Source organism: Oreochromis niloticus, linkage group LG6 (assembly GCF_001858045.2).
Source record: "Oreochromis niloticus isolate F11D_XX linkage group LG6, O_niloticus_UMD_NMBU, whole genome shotgun sequence".
Classification (NCBI taxonomy): Eukaryota; Metazoa; Chordata; class Actinopteri; order Cichliformes; family Cichlidae; genus Oreochromis; species Oreochromis niloticus.
In genome coordinates, this window is record NC_031971.2 from 28393290 (window position 1) to 28415085 (window position 21796).

Sequence of the window (21796 nt, forward strand, 5' to 3'; positions counted from 1 at the left end):
TGGAAATCTGAAGATCTAAACTTACCGCGGTGGTTCGGAGTCACAGTGGTTACCAAGGTCACGGTGCCTGAAACTGTGTTTGTCCGCCGGTGTTGTTGCAGACGGGCGATGGGTGGCAAGGGCAGAAAGTCACAGCAGCACCACATTAGTGCAGCTCTCTGCAGATGGCCTGAAACTGATCTGAACAGTCTCTTACTGAATTTTATTTTTTTTCCTCGTTTTCTCCTTCTGCTTGTCTTAATCTCACCGAATCTCAACCTTCTCCCTGACTCCTCTGCCGTCTTGCGACTTTTACCATCTCTTTCTCCAATTTCAACGTCGTAATGATTGCTAATAAAATAAATCATGTTTTATAGTGTTTTAATCACATGAGACACAGCAACAGTTTTTCCCTTTTTAGATTATGGGTATCTACATATTTGATTTTATAACTAATGAGCACAAAACATCCCATATCTAATTGTACGTATGCCATCTGGATCTCTTTTTTTAATCGATCCCCCCCCCCTTCTGTCTCTCTTCCTCTCTGTTTTCATTCCAATGATACAAGCCGACATGAGGCTGCAGATCTCCTTGCTACATTGACCTGATGTGTCTTCCTTCTTTCCACGCTTAAACTGCTTATTGCACACAACTATACAAGGGAGTCTGGGAGGTCAAATCTCAGTGACACAGTGGAACAAATGTGCCTCGTCACAATAGGTCCTTCGGTGATGTGCTGGCTGGCATTAACCTAGTTTACTATGTTAGCTAAAACTGCTCCCTTTTAGTAAATGGGTAGAATTTTATAATTGAGATTTGATGAGAAAACAAAAATGAGTTTTGGGGGTTTTTTGGTAAATGTTCATAGAGCTTCTGTTTACAAGGATAAGGACTGATTCCTTTTTCATGCATATTGAATGACTTCAGCAGTGGAAGTGCAAACCTTAAGTGAAAACAGAGTGAATTTGTTGGCAGTTGTTGGGTTAGAACGAAGGTCGGGATGTTTCCTGCAGGGAGAAGGATTTGAACAGACAGGCTCAGGGATTTCACCAGGAGGTTTCCTCTTACTGTGGAGTCTTTGACCCTCGAGCTCATTAAAACGCTGAAGCATGATCAGGGAAATGGTCTTTTCCCTACTGCACCTTCCTGCCCTCTCACCATAGCACAAAAGAAAGCCAAGGATTAGAGCTTAGCGGTTTTCACCTTCTCATAGCACCGTGCTTCGTGCCTCCTTAAACATGCACATATTCATCATTTAAACATTACTCAGTTTGACATTGATTTTTGGGAGCGGGCAAACATTTCTAAACTATTTGATTGGAGGCATCCGTTCATTTAAAACATAGTGCAGTATTTTTGGTTTCTTTGCCATATTTGAGTGGTTGTCAGCAAGTGTAGACAACATAGAACAAGATGTAATGGTGATATAGAGAAATTAGTCAAACCACCTAGTTTGGGAGGTAGCACCTTAGCAGTGACAAAGAAAGAGTGAGAAATGGCTCAGGAACGTCAACAGTATGCATATTTTCTCAGATTCATCGAACACTGGAAATGGAAGAGGAGAGAAAACAAGAGGCGGAGTAGTATGTAGGCGGCATTACAACTGTGTTACATTAGCTAGTCATAACTATCACCATGGTTGGTGATGACCTTCTTACATACAGTGGGAATGTGTTAAACAGTTGAAAGTGCAACGTTGACAAAAGAAAAACATGATGTTAATGAAAGTAAAGAAAGTAGAGCTGCAACAGTAAATATATAACAACATAAACTTCATCCTTCCTGTCGATGTAGAACCCTGGCTACCTTAAGTCGTTGTCTTCACTTCTTTCACTGCTGCAGCTGTTTAATCAACTTTATTTTTCATCAACATTATTTTTCAACTCCTCTCATATGGCTTTCTTTGCCTTGAGGGCGGATTTAGCTCTATAATGAAATGCACCAAGACCAGTACATTTTCCTCGTGCTCATCTGCTGGCGTGATTCCCAGCAGCATTAAGTCCAGAGTCTAACGCAGTCTTGTGATCAGATGGACAAAATACATTCAGGCCCGGAGGTCACTGGCTAATATTTCAATTTTAGCTCCTCTGCCTTTAAAGCCATCCTCCTTTCAAGCTCATTTTCTTCTGATTGGTCGCCTCTTGCAAACAGAGGGCTTGAATAGCAGCTGGTGGAGTTTCTTGTGCTCACAGCCAGAGTGCCTGAGGGATACCTGCCCTCTTTGACATCATACAGAGCCAAGAGTAGAAAAATGCCAGAAATCAAGCTTTTGTAACAGTTAAAGTCGACGCTTCTGGCTCATAGGGATTTGTTACATTGCAGAGCATCCTGTTCTGCAATGTAACCTTCAGATGACAGAAGTTAATATGTGTAGGCTATTGTATTTAGTGTATTAACTAGCATTTAAAAAATTATATTTAATGTTTTACCTTGATCAACAGCTTTCAGGGCCTTAACTTTGGGCTCTCTGTTTTTGTTAGACATCTAGAATCAAGCTGGAATACAGTCTAAAAAACTAAAATGATTTAAATCAAATGTAATTTCTTTTTTTGTTGAATGTGTTAATTCTATTCATACACAGGGTTTGTATGTCGATGTCTGAATCTCCACTTATTTTCTCTCCTATTTTCTAATTGCACATATTCTCTTTCAACTGTGCCATCATTTCTGCCTGGGTATCAGTCTGAAATATGTATGAACATAAAAAAATTCCACAAACAAACAAACAATAAAAACGCATTCTTATTACCTTTCAATAGAAAAAATATTTTGCACATAAAGGATGCACAAAAATAAGCAAAAGGAATGTTGATTGGCAGTCTGCACTGCCTTCACCTCAGCATCAGTACGTCCGAACTTATTTCTGAGGTTTTGTAGTCTGACATTCGTTTGTTAGAAATTTGGGAATAAATACTGCATGACTTCAACCATGACTTCTGGCCAATATAAATCTCAAGGTAAGATGAGATGATCTCGGAGGAGAGGGAACCTTCTTTGCTCGTCATCAATAATTGAACTTGTTTGTTTTTACCATTTATTTTCTTTTGATGTTGTTTCATTTGTTTGCTTTGGATCTCTATAACTTATTTTCAGTGTAGCCTCCAGTTCTGTTAAGTGTGAGTAGAATAAATAGGATTAGAGTAAACAAACAAACAAAAACCAAAAAAATAACCCAAAAGAAGTGAAATATATATTATATGGACAAACGCATTGGCCCACCTGCACATTACACACAAGAGCTGCTGTTTAAGAAACCATGAAGTGCCTGGTAAACAGTTTTTGTGCTGATGTTAATGCCAGAGGAGGTTTGGAACTTTGTAGGAACTGAGTCAGGAGAGCACCGCTGACTGTGCTGTACTTCAGCCTGGATAGAGTTGTTTCTCAACCCATATTCACCACTGGTCCACCATTTCATGTTATTTCTGACCTAATCAATGGCATTGATCTCTGATGTATGCTGTGAGGGAGTCCCGCTGACTTTCCAGAACACAGAAATACCATTAAATATAAGTTACTGCATAACAATCCTACCTTCATTAAAGTGTTCCTGAGAGAATTTTAATCAAATAAATTATGGATAGATTTAAAAAATAAAAGGATACAGATTCACTCACTCGATCGATGACAGTTCATTTAATCTGCTTCACACTCTGGACACAAGAAAGGACATGTGACTCCATACAGCTCCTGTAAATAATAGGAAAGGACCTTATTTGCACGTTGTCCAGCCCACTGATTAAGAGTTACTACAGTACCACACAGTACCCCAGTAGGTTAGCTCCATTTTCTCGTTAATCCTATGTTGTTAAGTGTGTATTTTAACCCATATTCATCTTCTTCCAATCAAATAGTTTTGGTGCCTAATCAAAATTAAGCAGTTTGTGATAAAAAAAAGTTAGATTCAAAAGGATACCTGAGCTCGCCTGCCATTCCAGGTGTCGATCCAAACATCGTTGTTGGGATAAGAGGCTTTCCTGCCAGCAGAAAACAAAAGACAAAAGACAGAATTAAGTGTAATTATAGGTACTTTATGTACTACTGACACCTCAATCATCTGCTCCACATACCCTGGACGTCTTGAAGTTCCTCCAGTTACTCACAGGTGTGTCGCAGCTCGTTTCTGTTTATTTAAAACAGCAATCATCTCGCTGAGCCGAGTGAAGCTATCCGCTTCAGCTGGCAGCTTATCTTGAGTATATGTGATAGCAGTCAACCTCTGTCCCAGGATGTTAGCTTCAGACAGCAGCAGCTAAACAACATGAGTAAAATAACCCTCATCTGTGTGGCCTGTAGAGTTGTGAAAAGTGGGGGATTTGCAAAACCTGTTTATAGAATTACATGACCGTGTGAAAGGTTTTGCAAGGTTTCCATGTTGTTTGCGCTACGCTCAAGATCCATTCTGGATATATCCAGAGTCAAGTATTGACGTACTAATATAAGAGGCTTTCATGTGTAAAGACCGAAAAAATAATGACATGGCTGCTTTAAAACACAGTATTTTATCTTTTAACAAACACTGGAAATACTCGAAAAACTGAATGTGACAGCACAGCTCACGATATTGTCTTAGTGCTGTATTAATGGTTTTTTTTCCTTTTTATAACATCCAGAGCTGTAGCGACATTCACATTCATTTATATGCACGCAAGTCTATACACGTGTTTGACTTTTGTGTGAGAGTAAACATGTGGACACACTATTTGTCCAGCTGGCTGTATTCAACCCCCAGGACAGCAAAATCCCTTTGCTGTGCAGAGCTGGAGGGGTGTTTGTCCACCTGCGTGTGCTTGTGTAGGTATGTGGACTCCTGTGGGAAAGGCAAGGGTCACTAAAGTGAAGCAGTGAAGGTTGCGATGCAAGGTTGATCTGCTTCCACCCACCCAGACAAATTGCGTCCACTATATTTGTGTGTTGCTGTACATACAGTACATACATTCACTATTTTTCGTGTTAGTTTTCCTTTTCTCACGTACAATATGGTGTCCAGTCTTTTTTATGTGTTGTGGCACTAAGCTGGAGGAGTGTCCCAGGGCAGCATGTGTGAAGCAGAGGTCAGAAGTTATTCAGGAAAGCACGCGAAGCAGTACGCCAGCACTCATGTTGCACACCGAAGCTTATTTATGTACAAAGATCACCAAATCTGTATGTACATACATGTTTAATCTCAATATGCCTGCGTGTTAATGTTTCAACAAACCATTGCAACGATTTGATGTGTCAGTGAGTGTAAAGCGTAACTACAGTGTGTGTGTCTTCTGGGTGGCGTTACTGTGGCCAGAACAGGCGATAGCATTAACCTTTAGCCATGACAGTGTAACCCAGAGGATCTCTCTGTCATTCAAGGAAATGTCACAGTCAAAAGAAGCCTCCTAAGAGCTCCCCTTGGAGACGTATACACTCTTAGTGTTTCATGCCGCAGCCTGAGCTGTAGCCTGTCTTCACAAAACAAATATTTTAAGTAAAATATAAATGTTGAGTGTTTTTAATATGCAAACATTGTTTGGAAAAGTATAAAACAGTTTTCAACTTCATCCGCTGCTACATCGTTGTATTAAAACTGCTCTTGTAGCTCTGAGCGTGTGTCTTATAAATTGGCATACGAATACTACTGTGTAATTCATTATCAGCTTCTGTCCCACACGCCCCGTGCTCCCTTCTTGTCACAAGATATGAGCTTCCTATCGTCTTTGTTCAGCCGGAGCAAAAATAATTTGATTTTTGCAGGTCATTTAAAATGTAGGCGACTCAGGGTTCATGCAGCTTTAATAGCTGTGATCATATTCTTGCTTTAAACTTTACCTCGTCTCTGTCTAATTATGGTACAAAGTGGAAAACAAGTAGACATCCAGTCTGTGAGCTTTTAATTTATTAGTAATTATTTTAAAAGCTGATGTCAAACTTTATATGTATGTAGGTAGAATTTTAACAGGTATTCAGTTTGTCCTTTTTCTTTACTGCCCAGCATCTCATCAAGGATATTCTGAAAGTGCCTTTTGTGTAAAAATATGTGAAAATGTAGATGTGAATTTGAGTGGTTTTATATAGCAACTAAGCTACAAATACACAGTCATGCAGTTTGTATTTTACAGAGGGACACAGATCTGCAGAAGAATAATTTTCTAATAATTACATCATCTTTATTTACTTTGTTGCAGACATGTTCACAGATATTACTTACCAAAGTAAAGGTTATTGGGCTATAGGTTATGAGTTAGTAGTGTATAGAGTAAGGCACCAGTTTAGGTCAGTGCATTGAGCGGGTGACCACATCCCATACAGCTTACAGTGGCCGGGCCGGGTTTGAGTCCGACCCGCGGCCCTCTGCTGCATGTTTTCCTCTCTCTCTCTCTCTCCCTGCTTTCCTCTCCTTTCTTCACTGTGTCTGTCAAATAAAGTTGAAAAGGCCCCCAAAAATGGTGTAAAGGTTAAAGGCACAGACAAAATATGATAAGAAGTTAAATCTCTAGTTCATAAAGTGTGTGCTAAAATATTTAGAGAATATTTAATAGGCTGCTGCAATACTGTGATCTAGGTTATCATGCTTAATGATATTTTTCTTACTCTCAAACTTGTAGTTTGAAAAATAAATATTTTACCAAAATGGACGAACTTAAATACCTCAACTTCTTAAAGTATAGCTGAAAATATTAGGCTGTAGAGCCTTTTGTTACAGATTGTGATCAAAAATGTGGATTCAAAGTTAAGAGTATTTATAAAATCATTCCAGCAGAAAGAATCAAATGTTATAAAAAAAATATAAAAAAGATTACAAATCTTATCCATGCATTTGAAAAACAGCAGGTCAGTGTTTGTCTTTGGCCTGTTTTTTTAAACAGAGACTTCTTGTTTAAATTAAACTGAGCTAAACTTTTTGCTGTTGCTTTTTCTCCACAGATCATAGCATATCAGCCATACGGTCGCTCTGTAGACTGGTGGGCATATGGAGTTCTGCTCTATGAAATGCTGGCAGGACAGGTAAGTGGTACAAACCCACATACACCTTAACAATGGAACTTCGCTGTCTACAGAAAATGCTGACACCTTCACACAGAAACAAGGTTTCTCACAGATTGCTCACACCTACATTTTTCCCACATATCTTACAAGCAGCACGGCTCTGCTGGTGCCTAAATGAATTCAGATGGTGATGGTTAGTAAAGATCTCTCAAGATGCTCACCAGAGCATCATAAACACGTGGTATATAAATATAGACACCTTTTAATGTATTAGCATTAGTTTTAGAGTCATATATAAATCTCTTTACACAGTCACAATATTATGGCTTACCGTCCTTTTGTGGACTCAAATCCTAATAACATAAAACATCGCATTTTGAGAGTGAAAACCTGGCAAGGTAAAAAGTACTAAATGACATTATAATAGTACATCAAACCCTTTGACAGACAAGTATTTTGACATAATTCTACTCCTAAACAACACTGGTTGGTTAGTCTTGTGGTGAGCTTGTTTCGGACCTCTTTTTTGTTTTACAGTACTACTGGAAACTGTTCTTGTTTATTTATGGATGCAGCATGGTGTGCTGCTAGGAGTCAATATTCTTCAGGTGAACACATCAATAACCTGTTGGCTGGTACAGAAGTGCTTCTTTTAGAATAAGTGCAAGTCAAGAGAAGGTGGACATGAAGCTTTCTGAGGAGGTTTTCATGTACTGCATCTAGAGTTACTTGTTAAGACTTTCTATTTCCTTCAAATTATAATTTGTGTGCAAGCTAGGCCAGTAAAATTTTCTACCCTGACCCAACTTTTTTGACCCCTGATGTGTTTGGGAAGCTTAATTATCTACTGTTATGCTAATATAGCATCAGTCTAAAAATGATAACGGTCCACACGTTAGTTAAATTGTTTTAACTTAATACACTGTTTATTAATATATATAACAATTCATAGTGTCATAGTCATCAACGAATCAGTACAAAGTGACTTTAAATCACTTTAAGACATTATTGAGTCAAAGTGAAGCATCTTTAAAAAGGCCCAGAGTAAATGGAAAAGCATAATTGTGTAGTTTACGTTAATCTAATTAACTCAGAGAGGAAGGGGCTGTTAAACAATTAACAAAGACTTTATTCAGACGTTCCCTTCCTCTGTCCCTGCCTTGTGCGAAATTGGGTAAAGGGGGCATGACGCAGACAGGCTACCTCTAGTCGAAGAGGCCAGCGGAGTGGAAATGACGAATAATTCATTTTATGGACTGTCAAAACACCCACATTATGGTTACTGATGATAACAACCCAGTGAGGAGGGGAAGAAAGCTGGGTCATCCACTCCATTTTACCCTGCAAGGTCTTCCTATGAAACTTATTCTCCACTAATAATAATTTTTCATATCTTTATTGTTCTTAGGGTTTTGTTGTTGTCTTTATTTGTACGTAGCTCTGTTCAGTTGAACTGTCTATAAAAGAAAGTACAACCCGCAAATGTTTAGAGAGCAGCAACCATTTCTTTATATGTTGTGTGTCCTAACACACTTACTATTGTCTTTTTTGACTCACAGCCTCCATTTGATGGTGAAGATGAGGATGAGTTGTTCCAGTCCATTATGGAGCACAATGTGTCCTACCCCAAGTCGATGTCCAAAGAAGCTGTCTCTATCTGCAAAGGGGTGGGTGAACTTGACAATGAAATATGATTTGCCATTCATCAGTTTTTGTGGTTCAGCAGAAATTCAGAAGTATTTCAGTTGAGTTAAGTTTTATTTATGTAGTGCCAACGTACAAGGCTCTTTATATTGCAAGGTAAAGACCCTACAATAGTAGAGAGAAACCCACAGCATATGGATGACCCCCTGGGAGACACACTTGCTAAGAGTGGGAAAAAAACTTCCTTTTAACAGGAACAAAATGACCAGTTTGGGTAAGAGGGTAAGGACAGCCGAGGATATATCAGTCCGTTTGGTACTAAAGAAAAAAAACACAACTGTCGTTCTTTTTTTAATTTTTTTAATTTTTAACTTTTAAACACAATCATAAAAACTCATTCAACTATTCAATGTGAAACAAGTTTATTCTCCTGTTCTGGAACTATTTCTTCTAAGAAGCTTTCACAGTTCTGTAAATCAGCATTTTAAGCTCTGCATCCTTCACTCTCTTCATTGAGGCTAACCTAAATGAACCTCCTGGAAGAGGGCTAAAAGCTCTTACTGCTACTTCAGGTTTTGAAGAGCATTATTCGTCACTGACCATGAGAAGTAAAGCTTAATTTTGCAGGAAGAATGAAATGTGGTCTCTTTTAAATACTGTCCGGGAACTCATCTAAAAGTCCCTTTATTCTTCCCACTCAGTCCCCATGTCTATGGCTTATATATTATTAAAATACTGAAGAGAAATTCTAGTGGATCATTCAATATACTCATCACAAGTCAGACTGAATCACTAGGCTCCGGAAATCACTATGCCTTACTTCAGTAAAGATCCAAGTACACTATCTAAGATGGAAAGGTAGTTTGGGACTTTTCACTTTTATTATATATATAAATATATATATAAATATATATATATATATATATATATATATATATCCTATATATCCTAAACAGAAACAGAAAACTGGATTTTACAGACACATGTGTACTTATTCCCCTGGGTATGACTGTATGGAAAAACTCTACTGTCAAACTGAATTCCCTCTTGAGCTGGTTCGTCTGTGGTGTAAATTATTCAGGGGTCCTTTCTGTCTCATCAGTTTTGAAAAACAGTGAATATGTTTCTAATTTACAGCTAAGATTATCATGCATCAGGAAGCATGCTTACACACTAACACTAAAGGGTACAGTGCCAAGAAAATGTAATAATCCCTCCCTGATTTCTTAACTTTTTGCATATTTGTCACGCTCACATATTTCAGATCATCAGACACATTTTAATATTAGAATGATATTTGTGTGTGGGGAGGATTCTGTGACAAAAGCTGGACTTTTGGAAAGGTTTGAGTCCCGTTACATCTGACATGAAACTAACACAGCGTTTTATAAAACGAACATCATACCAAGAGTCAAACATGGTGGTGGTAGTGTGATGGTCTGGGATGCTTTGCTGCTTTAGGATGATTTACTGTAACTGATGGAGCCATGAATTCTGCTCTCTAGCAGAAAATCCTGAAGGAGAATGTCTGTCCATCAGTTCATGGACTTCAATCAGATTGCGATGCTTTGGCATCTCCTTAAACAGGGTGTTCATACTTCCAGTGTGGTTGAATTACAACAATTCTGCATAGAAGAGTTTGCAAAAAGATGAAAGACTCATTTCCAGTTATTGCAAACCTTTATTTGCTGTTTCAGCTCCCAAGGGTTCCAAAACAAGTTATTAGGTTTAGCAGGGAATTACACCAGGACATGTAGGTTTGGATAGATTTTCTTTTTCTCTCCCCTCAATGAAATCATCATTTAAAAACTGTCTTTTGTATTTACTCAGGTTACCTCTGTCTAATAAATAAAATTTGAATGATGATCTGATACATGTAAGTGTGACAAATATGCAACAAACTAAGAAATCAGTAAGGGGGCACAGAATATAGAGACTCTAGAGAGACTTTCACTCTTTTTCTGTCAGCCTGCCATAAATACTAAGCTGTGTAATTTCAGACCAGTTTCTCTACAAGTACATTTGTTAGGATGTTTTTCTTTTGTATTAGGAGTGTTTCACATTTCTCTACATCTCTGTTCCACATCTTTCAAATTAATGTTACTAGGAAACGTAACTTGAGACAATGTACAGTGTTAGTATTTTAATGGAGATGTTTAACATGTGGAGCAGAGTTTTTGTTGTGTTGGCTCATTACTGGCCTTGTTGGTCACTGACCTCACAGAATGCACTAACCGGGACTGTTAGCAAGTCTGTTTCAGCAGTTATTGGTACATAGCTTCTGGATTCCACAGAGGGGAAGTAAGTGGTACATAGGGTCATTGCAGGTCAAGCAAGAAAAATAGTGGGTTATTAATACTGCGTGCCTAATTTTATTTTAGCACAAGAATGTTTGACAGCAATGACATCATAAAAAGAGCTTCTAGGACACTTACCTAATGAATTAAATGAAAACACAGTGAAAATCTCAGTGTGCTATAGTTTATTCAATCAGGGAATAAACAAGAAGGCAAAACATGGACATTCATTGGACCTTAGATGTAAAGAAACAGAGTTTTATCAATATATGTTCTTTTTGAGGATGACCTGAATTTTATGTACATTGCATATGATAGTTGATAAATATCTATGAAATCAAATTTGGTCAGTAAAATTATATTTAAAAATTCAGTTTATTTGTTATACTTGGAAGATGTTGACAGACAGCACCACACACATTTATGTTTTTGTGAGCCTACAGTGAATTTAATAGTGAAAGTGGCAGTAGTTTTATTTCTGTCCAGAGGCTATGCAAAGTCAATGAGCTGTGCAATAATACGCTTTGTCTCCCTCCCTCGACTCCACTTGTGTCTCTTTGTCCCCCCTCTGTCCTTTCTCCTTTATTTTTCTTAGCTTTGTGTATGTGTGGGTTTGCACACAAAAGTCAGAAAAAGCAAGGTAAAAAAAAAGATAGATTTAGGTTAAAAAGGTAACAAGAATTGCATTTTAAATTTAGAAGGCATTAATCTGGATGTACAGTAGTCTCAGTAGATCAAATGTTCACGAGGCCTGCAGGATACTTCCTGGTTTTTAAAGGATCATGATTATGATGGAGTGTCCTGCCCTTTCTTTTTGAATCGCTCCAAATTCTCCTTTTCTCACTTTTCTTCCCGATTCTAAACTACCTCGCCCCTGCTGCCCAATCCGTCAGATGTTAACCATTTTATGTTCTCAGCAGGAACAGCAGGGTGGCTTCAAAGTTATGTAAACTTTTGGAAAACGTGCAGCTAAACTGTTTGCTGACAGTTCATGATGTGGTGGAGCTGTTGAAGTTTGAGCGTTAACAGTTGGCAGACAGGATGATCAAATGTTTCCTCTGAAATGTCAACACTAGACTTGCAGTTTTCTGATGGTAATTTTACATCACACTTATGCAAAGTTATTCGAGTGCTCAAGATCCAGAACAAGTTTGAGTGTTTGATACTGTGGTGAGCCAGCAGCCGATTTCAAGGACGTTTCAGGGTGTGTCGTTTTAATGGTGACAGCCACGTGATTGCAGCAGGATGCTTTCTTGGTGTCACCGACAGTCCTGTAAAAGGCTGCAAAGGACTTTTTCTTCCTTGTCAACAGCTGTCTGGTGCACTCTGCCAGCTGAATGCATGCCATTAGTTCAGATGTGACCGAGCCCACAGCCTTAAGGGACTTGCAGCAAGGAAACTGACAGTAAAAATCCTGCAAGTTTAAATTCAGGACTGAGTGACCCATTAGCATGTTCCTGTTTCAAAGAGACATTTTTTAAAAGTCTAGTAATAAAACTGAATTTGTGCATCTGACTTTGGTGACTTCCTAAACATCTCATATAGTCTTGAAGACCAGTCAGCATGACTGAGCTGCGTTAATCACTGATTAAGGATTTAGCTGAAGGTGAAATGCAGTCTTTCATCCTTGTGTGTTCTTGTTTGCATGTATATGCACTCTGTAGAGAGTACATATATATACCATTCACAGAAGCACACCCTGCACAAAAGTACCAAAGCAAGGACATCAGTGTAAGCATTTAACTCAAATTTTTCATTCATTATCATTTATTTATCCAGGTGAAAAGTCTTGAGATTTAAATCTCATTTCCAAGAGAGACCTGGACAACAGGGCAGCAAAAGTTATAACAAATACAACACATAACAAATACGTAGTTTTTTTCTTTGGACTGTTAATACTGAACCCCACCAGGTTCCATCTCCAAATGAGCACTTTGCTTTCTGTTGCACTTCAGTCGGGGCAAATCACAGAACTGTAACGAGAGAGCAGGTGCAAAATGTGTTTGTAAAACATACTCTAGTAATATTCCAGATACACATGCACATATAACAATTTATATTCCATTATGAGTCTTGCTTCGGTGCATTTCAAATATTTGGCCTGCAAATTTCCCACTGATACGGTGGCTCTAATTTTGCAGTCAGCAAGAAGCTAAAGGCAACTGAAAACTCAGGAAAGAAACATTTAAGTTTCTTCTAATTCAATTTTTAACTAATGTCAGTTGCCTTCTGCTTAATTTAAAGCAAGGACAGGTTGTTTGGTTGGTTTTGCTTCCTTTGGGTGCATCTTGTTTGACTTTTTAACAAAGTCGTCGTTCGATGTGCGATTAGAAGTGGCAGCGGTTCTCTGAAGGCAGAACATGCAGCGGGAGAGAGGAAAAAACCCAATGATATCACTCTTTTTTAGACCCATCTGTTTAGCTGTCATTTGGTGACCTAGTAAAGAGGTGGAGTCACATTATGAAACATGAAACACAGCAGTGAAAGAACAGAGGTGGAAGTTTAGATTTTTTATTACCATGCACTAACACTGATCATTTTCAGAGATGTAAAACCAGTGTTTAGCAGTGTTTCAAGATCTTCAGTGCTGCACAATATTAAAATAAAAATATTATTATTATTGTTATCATTATTATTATTATCTATAATCTTTAATCTAACTGTAATTTTTTTGTGTGTGTGTGCCGATGAGCAGTTGATGACTAAACACCCATCCAAACGTCTGGGCTGTGGCGCTGAGGGAGAGAGGGACATCAGAGAACACGCCTTCTTCAGACGCATCGATTGGGAACGCCTCGAGAACAGAGAGATACAGCCCCCCTTTAAGCCTAAAGTGGTAAGTCGTAAAACACACATAGGCTACATGTATAGAATTACTGTAACCAAGGTTAAGATAATTGGTAGCTTTCCAAGATAACTTTAACCTTCATTAAAATAAGGCCAGCAGCGTTTCTCTATCATAGAGATAAAACTGACTCTGCTTACATATGTGTGCATGGTGCAAAGTGCAATACAGCAAATAGTGACACGAGTGATGTTTTTCTTTCCTCTGCAGACATAAACTAAAATGATTAACAATCATTTTAAGTATGCGGGTCATCCTTTAGTATTTCATCCTACTCACTGCACACAGCACTGCAGTTTTCATCATGCACCACAATGGAAAAAATAGAACCCCTTTTCTTTTATCATATAACTGTTATTCTTTGTGCATTTGTTTAGTATTTATTTTTTATTATCTGTCAGTAATTTAAATCCTTCTAACAACAGGCCCTCTGTGTCATACTGTTTTCTCTCACACACGTTTCAATGCTTGATGCAGTTTAGAGGTTGGAAGGGAGACTGGACTTGCATACCTATAGAAACATTAATATCCTGTTAACATTATTATTAATTCATAATAAAAAGTGGCTTCAGGTGATCTCCTCTCAGTCTTAAGCACATGTAAACACATGCAAACAAGACAAGTAGATAAATACAACCTTGTGAACTGCATATATCTATAAAGAACAGATGTGCTTATCTCTACATGACAAATCTGTTATGGCAAGGCATCTAATAGCCCTCTGCTGTGTTCTCTACTCCCTGGGGGACTATCTGTTCTTGGCTGTTTGTTTACGAACTTCTGTCTCAGCCTTCAGTCAGATTTGTCTCAATACGCACAAAAACACAAGAGTTACTGGTTAAAACTTATTAGATTACTGTACACAACTAGAGTAATGCATCTTCACAATGCTTCATACTTTATATCTATTGGCTGATTGCTGTATGAATTTATATGTTCACAAATGTCGTCTTGGATACGCAGTATTCAGATGTTCATTACTTGGTGTTTTTCTAATGGTGGATAATGTCAGAAAATAATATAGACAAAGTTATATTTTATGAAGTAATAAACACCCAAATATAGGAGATTCAGCGATGCTAAATGAGATTTATACATAAGTTTATCTGTAGATCAAAAACTATATAGACACAAGTACAGACAAAGAGATTTCAGATTATCCTTATCTATGCAAGGCACACAGTGTGCTCACTTTCCTAAGGGCTCATTAGCATTTGATCCAGTATTTCTTGATTGTGTTATAAAACATGCCATCAAAATTTTTTCACCTAGAAAATTAACATCCTGTCACATGACATAAGTTAATGTTTATTTTAGGATTTTGTAAAGTTTATATTAAACAGATTCATTCCTGTGAAGGAGAAATGACTGAAAACTTCCAGATGACCCCTCCTCTCTGGTCTTTCCCCACTGCTTTATTTATGCACACACACACACTCACACACACGCACACACACTCTCCACCAGCCATTCTGTCATGTTGTGTTTGGCTCTTTAGCAGCCAGATATCAAAAACTCTGTGACCAACTTGGTTAAAAGTATACCTGGAAAATGAGTTTGGGAGTTTGTTCAGAAAATTACAACTTCACCTGCCTCCATTGGCTGCTGAACACCCATTGGAGGTTTATTGGAAGCAATGAGAACATTTAGAGGGTTAAGAGGGCAAATGATGACAATGTTTTAATTAGTTGTCATGCACCTTTTAAAATCGCCAACGAAATGCCCTCTGGTATTCCTAAAAACAATATCTCCATTAGGAAGTAAATTTAGCGTAAGTGCTATAACACCTTGCGAAAAAGATGACAATTAATGGTATTTTTCATACCATTAAATCTGCAGTTCTGAAAGTGAATTTTAAAGCAAGTCAGTGTGACTGCCTCCTGCCTCACAGCTTACTGTAAGTCTCAGAGGCACGAATCGCCATAGTTACAATAGGTAAGCTGGAAAACATCTTTTATTCAGGTAAATCCATGAGTGAAGAGCAGTATTCTTTACACAACATTGTGATGTCATGGTTTTCTCACTTATTTGCTCTGTCTGTTAATGTGTGCACAAGTGATCATTAGAATATGACTGTGATACAGTCTCACTTTAATACACATTAATACTTTTCATTATTCTTGCCTCTGGTGGAAGATTTACTTTATTGCAACAGATTTTTTTGCATTAGTAAAAGATTTGATTAAATGCAGTTACATACTGCACGCTCTTATATACTTATATAACTCAGCAGTTACTGCATGAACACAACGCATTCACACATCAACAACAAGGAGAGTGCGAGCACATATGTACTAGATGTGTTGTTGGCAATCCAATGTGTTGTTTTTGGATATAAACAAGACCAATGGTGTTACTGAAGAACATAATATATCATGCTGACTGGATCATATGGTTTATATTAATGTGTAGTAAAATAGCTGATCTAATGTGACTGCAGTCCATTGTAACCCATTAATGGTGATTGACAGTGGTAGGAATGTCTATTAAGTTTTTAAAACACAAGATGGAGAGCCTTACCACTGGAGTAATCTACTACCCACTCAAGAACTCAGTGTCATAAACATAGTGGGGGGAAATCAGTCTTAGAGTTTCGTAACAGCAGATCCAGGCTCAGAACTTGTACAGCGTTGTATGTCTCACAGTAAATACCTAATTATTGGCTTGGGACAATTAATAGAACTGTTACATTAAATATAGCCTGAAGTCACTCTGATTTCCAGTGAGCCATGTGAAATTTGATACAGCTTTAACATAATGCTCATTTGTCTTGTTAAACAAAGCTGTAGGCGTAAGCTGCAAATGACATGTGCTTTGTCAACAATTTCAGAGTCAGATCACAGTGTGTAGTTATAAAGAGCACACATTTTGCCACACGTCAATCATGTAGAGCATGTTTGCAGATTTCAATATAGACTTCTTTAAACAAAAGAACATATATATATAGTAGGTCACTTAGTGCTCTGTATGTGTGTGCCTGTGTCCATTACATATTCATTTTGTAGTTTTCTTCTGTTTCAACCCTCAAGGGCTCCAGTTCTTCTAATAAGGTGAATCCTGACCTCTTCCATGTAGTCTTCTGCTGAGTGGATGTGCTGGGTTTTCCTGAAAATGCTTTATGTTTGTATGTGTCGGTAAATGTAGGTGTGGAGGAAGTGTAAAGATAAAAGGTTAAAGGAGATTAAGGAAAAACAGAGGTGGAATCATTCCTTGCATTTACGCCTTGTCTCTGTGTTCGTTTGCTGCACAAGCGTGCAAGTTTGTTGCCGCGTAGGGGGTGGTAATCAATATCGTAGGGAGAAAGAAAGGTCTCTGTGCTTGTATATTTGTTCTTGCTGAAGTTGCAGGTAGGTAAAAGCATGCAAATGTCCATGCTCTTGGCATAGTGCATGGTTGCATGGATCCAGTAGGTGCAGAGAAGTTGGAAAGATGACAGAGGTGGAAAGAAAGTAATTAACATTTTTGAATGCTCCCTGGAGCCATGTAAAGACACTTATGGTCTATCATGTCCATCTCGCTGTGCCATTTAATACAATGTTGTTTCTGATTTCATACATCTCCTTCTCACCACTTACCAAATCTGTTCCTGTCTTTTTAATCCACTCCTCTTCTTTCCTTTCTCCCTGTGCTTCTTTCCCTGCTCAATCTTACTTCATCCGCCTTATGACAGCTTCGGAATTGCAATCAATACACTAGCTGCACCCAGCTGGGAGACTTTTACCATCTGTATCTATTGGACCGGGTGTCAGATAGCATGGGGGACATTGTCTGTGCAGTAGAATGATTGTCATGGCAGGCTCACTTAGCGCTGATCCACTGTTCCATTATTGTGCTGAATGCTGTGACCGTTCAACTGTGTTCTGCAGGTAGCAGACACACAATTAAATGCCAGCAACGTTCAGCTAACAGTGTTGGTATTTGCTATGAAACCAGGCCGATTTCTTCAGAGTACAAGACACTTGATGCCCACACGTTTGACGCCTACTTGTGGATGGCCGATAGTGTTTATGTCAAAAAGAAGTAGGTCAATGCTGCTGATTGATAGTAAATGAAGGCAAGGATGCAGGGCAAGACAGAGTGGGAGGACTTAGTCACTGCACAGAAGTCTTGGAACGTTGGAACGTTGAAGGAAGGGATGTGCATGGCTCATAGGATGCACGCACAGGCACACACACTGAGAAAATGATGGCAATGTGGGGGATTTTTGAGTCACTGTGGCTTTGGGAAATAAGAGGCAAACACTGTTGCCTTTTGCTGAGGATATGAGCCTTTCCTCTTGTTTATTTGCTGTTCATTTTTCGTTTTTATTTATTTTGTGTTTTTGATTTGAGGTCAAGAGAAATCTACTGTTTATCACATTTTCCATAAAATCTTTGAACTTATTGGTTTCCCATCAAACACAGTTTGTCTGTTACAGACCAAATTTGTAACTACAACACTGCAATATCTTATAGTCAAAAGACGTATTTAAAGAAATATTTTTTGAGTTTTTACAAGTTGAATTCATTGGCGCACAGCCAGTGTGCAGTTTGGAATATAAGCTTTTGATTTCATCTCTCTTTTATCTTTCTGCACCAGTAATCACAGGCTTCAGCTGTACTTTGCGATTTAGTCACATTATGGCCTTGTGAGAGCTAAAAAGCAAAGAAATTTCCCTACAGATAAGCTGTTCAGATCCAAAGCACATTTCTGGAAAACCTTTTCTTTCACACTTTGACTGATGTCCTCCCTTAAGTGGTTCGTTGATGTTGACAAACTAGCAACCCAACAAAGAAAACATAATGTTAGGAAGACGATGAGAACAGAGTGCTTCCCAGGCCGCTGGCTTCAGGGAGCTGAAGGTAGAGAAAAAAGAGGAAGGGAGAGAGACAGTCTTGGCACAACTCTTAATGGAGGCAGGCACTCATTTGTCATCCTAAGTAGCTGAGTGTTCTTTTAATATGCTTGGGCACAGAGGCGTGCACGTCTGTATGTGTGCAGTGAGAGAGGGAATTAAAGATGAGAGAAAGTAGGTCAAAAACCCATGTAGGACACTGTGTCACTATGTATGAGAGGATGTATCAGCAGCATCATAGCCTTGGTCTCACCCAATAAAGGTTGGTTGAATCACATAGTAAAAAATAGGAGTTGTAAGACCAGCCTTGTGCTTTTCCAGCAGAGCGTGTTTGTGTGCCTAAAAAATTACAAAGACACTAAGACCATGTTTCCAAGACAGTAGGTCAAAAGGTAATGTTCTCGTTTTGTTCTTTATTTTCTTATATTCTATACGAAATTTGGTGTTTTCTCATCACTTTAGTTGGAGTGTGATGATCTGACGCCAGGAGCTAAACTGTTTACTCAGCACTCGGTGCTGCGAGGGGTAAAAACAACACTAACCACTGTCACAGTGGTTTCTGTTTACAAAAGGGGGGGAAAAAAGCTCACATATGCTTTACGTACACACTGGTTAGAGTATTGCTTGAGAGCAGGAGCCTCATGTCACAAGGAGTTTTGTGATCTAGAAAGGAACATCTTGGTGCTGGAGATTGTCGTTGGAGGTCAGAGTTAAAAATGTGCTGCTTCACTTCAGCGATGGATTGCCAGTGATGGATAGAAGAAGACAAGTGGGCAGCAGAGACGCAGCGGTTGAAGGATGCTAGCGATTACCCATCAGGTGCCCGCTGTGTGGGAAACAGCAAATTCAGAGGCCCCCCACCACACACACGCACACAGAGTCACATCTTGATGTGCGTCTTTGCCCTCTATCTACTCTGACAGGGTGGTGATGGCTTAGAGCGAATGTCACCTGTCAGCGACAACAGTCGCAATCAAAAACCTCACACACAAACACACGCCTCTTAGAAACAGCAGTGTCTTATGTTTTCATCGTATGTTGTGTTCACATCACCTGGCACGCTCTGTCTAGCCTCCTAAAAAAAATAGTAAAGAGAAAATAAAAATAGAAATGTCTACACCTTCATACTTCTGTGTGTTTACTTGACAAACAAAGACAGACATACCTTAACACACACACATAAAAACAAGCAATTTCCTGTATGCACTGTGACAGTGATGTCAATTTAAGCATGCATAGACTTAGGCAGACAGCGTTATCTTGTTTGTGAATGGAATATAGGACAACAGCGAAAAAGGTCAGTTAGTCAAGAGTTTCAAATCCAGGTCACAGTCAGTCGTGGGCTTCAAATGCCCAGATACTAATAATTAAAGCTGATTGAAAGGGGCTGAAAACAAGGGGAAGAGACTATATAGTGGCTGGCCAAGCTGAAATTGCTGGTGTTCAGTGGTCATAGCATTTACAATCCAGAGAGGGCACAGATGCTGTGATGGTGGAGATTGCTGTCTGTTAGGCTGTTTTGAAGTGATGGGTGAAGCACAAGTCAGTGCATGCCAAGAGGAGTTTGCTAAGCAGAGGACAAAATCAAGCTTAAGATGTCACCACTTGGCTAAGTAGCTGGATATAAACATATTTTATCTGAAAAGGTTTAGCAGGTTTCATTATTGTCTTATAAATACTCTCCAAAAAAACTATTTTCACGTACAAATTTAATTTACTTACTCATTAAATATTTTCCTTTTAGTCAAACAGCCTTTTCAGTTTATTGCATCATTGATTGTTTTTGTATTACAGCAGAACTAAAGGCGCTGTGGTTGCTGTCATCCTTTCTTTCTCTTCATGTTCTGTGTTAGAGTCCCATGGAGTTCGGCAGAGTGTGTTATGCTATCAGTCAGCTGCAGAAGTCATAACTCGTGAATCGAGTATGAACATTTATCGACTTGTTCACTGAGTTACTACAGTATGAGCATATGTGTATTTGGGAATTTGTGCATCCACATAGATGAAGTCTGTGTGTGAGTGGACGAGCAAATGAGGATAGAGAAGGATTTTGTTTTCCTTTTTCCTTACTGAGGACATTTAAATATAAATATTATCTTGTTTAATGAAAATAGAATGATTATATTCTATTTTCATTAAACAAGATAATATTTATATTTAAATTATTCTAAGAAATTATCCAATTTATCAATTTGTCTGATTTTTTTACCGTCTTGTCCCGCTGGAGCCAACCCCAGCTGGGCTGGTTAAGAGAAACTTGGACACTGAGATAACCATTCACCCTCACACCCTATAGGGCTAATTTAGTATGACAATGATTGTGGGAGAAAGCAGGAGTTTCTAAATGAATACAGGGAGAACAGCCTACTAGGAGGTTTGAACCATGAGCCTTTGGGGTTTGAGGTGCAGTGCTAACCACTGTACCACCCTACCACCCTTGGCTTTGATCATTACCTTTAGGGCAAAATTTTAAACCTGTACTTGGAGATTGAATTTAACAAACCTTGTAGAGACTTAATAATGACAAATAAAATATTGTTTCGTTTCTGTGTCTTTGCCTTTGATACCATGGCATGCTTGTGGTTGGAAGCCACACTCCTGAACAGACAAGTACAGAGGAATACTCGTAATTATGAATGGCATACACAGAAACATCACTAGAAAACACTGAACACTGTAAAACAGATTTGTTTGGAGGAAGATATACGTCTGTTTTTCAGTCCTACATTTATTATAAATTTTGTCTGAAGAAAAACAAGCAACTCATGTCATATCGCTGTAATTAAATATACTAAAATATATATACATATTTACGCTGCACTTCTAAAAACAGTTTTTATTTTTTCCATTCGATGTGAAGAGCAACAAAATTATATGCACAGCCACGTCTGCATACATGCAAGTTCTGCCTTTGCTGAGGAATTTTCTGAAGCACTACTGCATCTATCTCATGACGTGATCTTACTGAGTGTCCTCTCAACTCACGAGCATGAACACTTTTGATGGCGCCCGTTCCATCTTGCACCCCACTCATGAATATAGTAATTAACCCCTCTGTGACCTTGTTGCACCTCGATGATGTTGTCATTCTTGTTGAAGGAATAACTTTCTTCTTCTGTAGCATAATTAGCTGAAGCCAAAACAAGGTCTCTGCATTGCAGCAGGTTTTCAGAGTTTTTGGAAATGGAGTGTGGCTTATCCTGGAGGTCCTAACACGATTTCCTCTCATAGAATCAG

General features: G+C 38.6%; 1 protein-coding gene and 1 long non-coding RNA gene across 5 annotated transcripts in view; one reads left to right on the plus strand and one right to left on the minus strand.

Annotated features, from left to right (window-relative positions):
- prkcaa (protein kinase C, alpha, a) overlaps positions 1-21796 on the plus strand; it is a 130455-nt gene that overhangs the window by 102446 nt on the left and 6213 nt on the right. For all 3 annotated transcript variants that reach the window (XM_025907858.1, XM_019359705.2, XM_019359706.2), the window contains 3 exons: positions 6877-6957; positions 8499-8606; positions 13576-13716. In XM_025907858.1, the coding sequence (XP_025763643.1) occupies positions 6877-6957; positions 8499-8606; positions 13576-13716 (330 nt within the window). The remainder of the gene's footprint in view (positions 1-6876; positions 6958-8498; positions 8607-13575; positions 13717-21796) is intronic.
- On the minus strand, positions 3597-6846 carry LOC112847086 (uncharacterized). 2 transcript variants are annotated; one of them, XR_003220411.1, is made up of 3 exons: positions 4050-6846; positions 3896-3956; positions 3597-3669 (listed from the first exon to the last, which is right to left on the minus strand). It is a non-coding gene; the product is annotated as an uncharacterized LOC112847086 (long non-coding RNA). The 2 variants fall into 2 exon arrangements; XR_003220410.1 differs by having other exon boundaries at positions 3896-6846.